Source organism: Tupaia chinensis, unplaced genomic scaffold, assembly GCF_000334495.1.
Source record: "Tupaia chinensis unplaced genomic scaffold, TupChi_1.0 Scaffold000651_1, whole genome shotgun sequence".
NCBI classification, from domain to species: domain Eukaryota; kingdom Metazoa; phylum Chordata; class Mammalia; order Scandentia; family Tupaiidae; genus Tupaia; species Tupaia belangeri.
This window is the reverse complement of record NW_006160172.1, coordinates 668,848-673,529: the sequence shown is the minus strand read 5'-3', so window position 1 is coordinate 673,529 and position 4,682 is coordinate 668,848. Positions and strand designations below refer to the sequence as shown.

General features: G+C 36.3%; 1 protein-coding gene across 1 annotated transcript in view; it reads left to right on the top strand.

Moving 5' to 3' along the window:
- MROH9 (maestro heat like repeat family member 9) overlaps positions 1-4,682 on the top strand; it is a 102,520-nt gene that overhangs the window by 8,123 nt on the left and 89,715 nt on the right. Inside the window, exons 2-3 of the mRNA XM_006159769.1 lie at positions 2,185-2,248; positions 3,515-3,669. Of these exons, the coding sequence (XP_006159831.1) occupies positions 2,185-2,248; positions 3,515-3,669 (219 nt within the window). The remainder of the gene's footprint in view (positions 1-2,184; positions 2,249-3,514; positions 3,670-4,682) is intronic.

Here is a 4,682-nt window from a genome sequence, read left to right as displayed (position 1 = left end):
CTGGCTAAGATGTGTCTTGGGGAAGATCTTCTTGGGTTGATTCTAACTGGGGTCCTTTGTATTTCTTGGGTCTTGATGCTAGAGTGCCTCTCTTGACACGCAAAATTTTTTTCTAGGATTTCATGGAATAGATTTTTTATGCCATTATTAGTTTCTTCACCTTCTGGGATGCCAATTATTCTGATATTTGGGCGACTTATGGAATCCAGTATTTCTTGTTTATTATCCTCGTTTTTTTTTTTGTTATTTTCTGTGTCTTTTTGGTGGTTCTTCGTAGGTCAGAGGTTTTATCTTTTACATCAGATATTTGATCTTCAGCATGATCTTATCGAATTTTAATACTTTCAAGGGGGTTTTTGATTTCCTCTATTCCAGACTTTATCTCTAATAGTTCTATCTGGTTCTTTCTCAGAGTGTCCATTTCTTCTTTCATATCTTGGAATGACTTTCTCCTCTCCTGTAGTTCGTTTTCTCTTTTCTGTTCCAACTTGAAGAATTTGTTCACCATAAATGTTCAAAATTCTTTGTCTGACATTTTGGTAACATCGTCCATTGGCACTAAAGATGGAGGGAGTTACTCTGTACCTTTGATGGAGATATATTTCCTTGTTTATTCATACCAGAGGCTCTTCTTCTACTTCTAGCCATTGGAAGATGTACTACCTTTTAAGTACCTGTTAGATGAATGTTTCACTGGCTAGGAGTGTGTTTCCCTTTTGTTGGGAATTGACATCTGCTGAAGTCTCTGTTCTGTTGTTTTTAGCAATGTGGTCTCAAAAAAGGTACTATAGTCAGGTTTCTGAAGAGCAGAATCTCCTTTTTTACAGCTGGTTCCATATAAGAGAGGAACCAATGTAACTTTATATGACTGGAAAATTTCAGATCTCTAATTCTAGGCCTAGGTAGTCCCTCTGTCAAAATGGAGGAAGAAGAGAAGATAATATAAGACAAAAGAAAGGAAGAGAAAGGAAAATAAAGAAAATGTCATGCACCACACCATTTCACCAGATGCCTTCAGATGTACCAGTCTGCTGTATGCTGTAGCCAAAGGCACAGTCTGTGGAGAGAGGCAGAGGAAGTAGCCATTTTATGATTTCTAAGGAGTACGTTGATAATAAAAGTGAAGTGATCCAAGTAGATTAAATTTGATGTACACACAGCCAATTCTAGGTCTAGCTAGAAATCTCTTTGTTCAGGAATAAATAGAAAAGGAGAAAAATAACACGAATGTCAGGCCTGGAGGTATATTCTGCAAGAATAAGGCTTAGTGTTCACAATTATGGGTTTCTCTGGTATAAAATTCACCCCTGAACATCTGAGCTTAAATTCTTAATTTTCAGAAAGTGTTTTTTGAAATTCCAGTGTTATTTTGTTCCACCATTTTGACTCACTTCTTTAAAGACTTGAATTATGTATTTTCCATGTGTTTTCTATACTGAATCGTTATGTTGTGTATAATGAAGTCTACCCTCCAAAAATAAGCTTTTTTTTTTCTTAGAAAGAGAATTTTGTTGTGGGCATGTGTGCACACTGAAGAGACAGAGACAAAAAGAAAGAAAGTGAGAAATAATGCCGTAGTGAGGATAGCCACACTGCAATCCCTTCTTTTCCATTCTCCTCTCAAGATCTTTGGCATGCACACACCAGCACCCAGAGTGAGTTTTAAGCTGCTGTTCTGGGACTTGAACCACAGTCTACTACATGGGAGTTCAGTGATGTAGCCATTATATTATCTGCTAGTTTCAGAATAAAGAATTTTTATCTTAGTTAGTCAAATCAAATAAATCAGTCCAAACAGTCAAATAGCATGCTTAAGAATGACAATTGAAATTAAGTTTTTCTTTTATGAGGCCTGTTACTAAACTTAAAATCTTGAAGAGCTTGAGTTATATTTATAAATATATATTGACATAGACATATTATACAAATATAACATTTAATTTTTAAGTAGTTATTTTTTGTGTATATTACATTCCTTAGCCTGTAAAATGTTTGACATATACAGGATTACTCTTGCATGTAACAATGAGAGCTAAAAATGAAAGCTAAATCCATGTCTTTTATAATATAGTTTTCAGAAATAGTGTACAATTTTTTTCACCATCCTTTATTAAATCAGTACCAGAAATGCTCTGAGATGTTAACGAGCCTGTGTTTCTCTTATCTTTTATTTTGCCCTTCAAGTACGGCCCCCCCGCGGGGGGCCGCGGCGCGCAGCCGCACCACCGATCGGCTGGCCTCCCTCCGGGTGGGTCCAGAACTCGGGGCTCACACCCGGCGTTCAGCTGCCTCTCTAGGGCCAGTGTGTGGCCTTTGGACCAGCAAGCTGAAGCGGAAAACAAGGTCTGAGAACTTGCAACTTGAGAAGATGATGGTTACCAGCCCTGCATTGCCTCAGGGAAGAACAGGAACTACTCTACCATTCTTGAAGTGAAGGTACTTAATGAGAATAGGACAGTGTGGAATGGGGTAAGTGAAGAGAAGAGGATAGAGAAAGATAGCAAGTGAGCAATAGAGAGACAGGACGTTAGTGAGAAACAGATAGGGCTTATTAACTGTTGATGATGACATGTATAGAATTCTCAACTGGATTGGTCTGAGAAGTGTTTCATGACGGGCAAAGTATTTTTACAAGCAAAACAAGAAATAGCAATTGACTGTTTTATAAAAATAATTAGAATAATAAAGATAATGATTGGGGAAAACAGAAAAGATATGGAATGTTGAAGTGGGAAGATTAATGTCTCTGTACTAACTGACGTGCATGGCATTCCCTTTTGAAGAAACAATGTAATACACTGTAAAGTTATATGTAATCCAATGTAATATGAAGAAGATATGATGATAAAAAAAAAATCACAGGGTTTATAGTAAGAGAGAACAAGTCTTCCCCCCAAAAGGGAAATTCTGTATGATCAGAGAAAACGATAGTATTCATTGTATGGCCTGTGATATATGTTGCTGGTTTTCTTCCAATATCCATCTGGCTTTATTCCTTAGCAAAAGAATCTCTAATTTTATCTTGGCAAATGGCCACTCAGAATAAATAATACATTAATCAAAAAAAAAAAAGTTTAGTGGGCTATTTTCCCACTATCCATAAATTCACAGGTTTATGCCTCATTAGTAAATACTGTGCAGTGTGTGGTCACAAATATAGACATGTTTTCTCCTAGTGCTCATTTACATGTTCGTCCCTGCCTTGGCCATTCTGAGCACTGAATTCTTACTTCCAGTAAATACCTTTGTTTATAGGTAACTATGGAACAGGAAACTGCAAGTCTGACCCACATAGGAAGGCTCTAGGTTCACATCTGACGACCTCCCTCATCACACTAGGCACATGTGTGCCTATGATCTGGGGTTGGCTGAGGCTGCCCATTATTGTTTATCAAGGCCCTGTTGGAAGTGCCTGTCCCTCTCTCTTTCACCCTCTCTCATGGAAGACATAAATAAACTTTATAAATGAGTAAAAAGCTTCTGTACTTATTGCCTTCTGAAATTTTTCTTCCAGGTACCTAGGATTCTGGATGCTATTTATAAGCAATTGAGTAAAAATCCTTCTCACATTATGAAGCATGTTATGCTGAGGGTCATTACTTTGTTGACCCGCACTTCACCCAGGATGATTATCTTTAAACTGTTGGACTACCCAGTCCCAGCAGACAAGTAAGTATCTAGTCCTTACCCCTTCATAGTCAGATGGGCCTGGTCTCAATATGCAGAAAAACAGAGCTAAACCACTATCTCTCACTCGCTTTTTAAAAATCAATTCAAAATGAATTCAAGATTTAAATACAATAATTAAAACTATGAAACTACCAGAAGAAAATATAGGTGAAATGTTCCTTGACATTGTTCTGGACAAGGGGTTTTTGCATAAGACTTCAAAAGCACAGATGACAAAAAACGAAAGTAGAGTAAGAAGAGTAAATTACCTTAAAAATCTTCTGGGACCAGATGAAGGCTCAGCAATAAAATATAATGCTATCTAAGTCTGATCTACATGAGAAAGTTCTGGGTTTATTAGAGTTAGGCCTATGTTGTTTTCCTTCTTTCTTTCTTCTTTCTTTCTTTCTTCTTTCTTTCTTTCTTTCTTTCTTTCTTTCTTTCTTTCTTTCTTTCTTTCTTTCTTTCTTCTTTTTTTTAAGAGAAGCTCTGTTTTTGCATCATATAGGATGATTGTAAGGGATTAAATATGATTAAGTATGTCTTATGTTTTAATAAAATACCTGGGGCACAGTAAGCCCTCAGAAATAATCAGTGTCACCATTATTCATCTGAAGCTTTAAGTAAGGTTCTGCTACATATCCATGGAAATAAACATCTCAGATTGATAATATATTTTCTTCTAATTTTTTAACTTACTAATTTTTCTTGGAGATAAAAATGGTCATGTGTGCTTATGAGACAATCTGGATCTAACAGGTACATGGAAGAACTTATAAAAATCCTTTTCTAGTTTGAACATTGGGAAGGAAGGTAGTACTTTTCTATTATTAATGGTATAAAGGCAGGAAGTTTTATTACAGAAAGAGCTCAGGTTTTGAAAACAAATGACTCTGGATACCTCCCCAACCTGGGCCCATGCAAGTGTGATAACATTTCTGATGCTCAATGTTATCCTCTGTGAATCGAGGATAATTTTTTCTTTTTTTAAAAAAATAATTATTTATTTAATT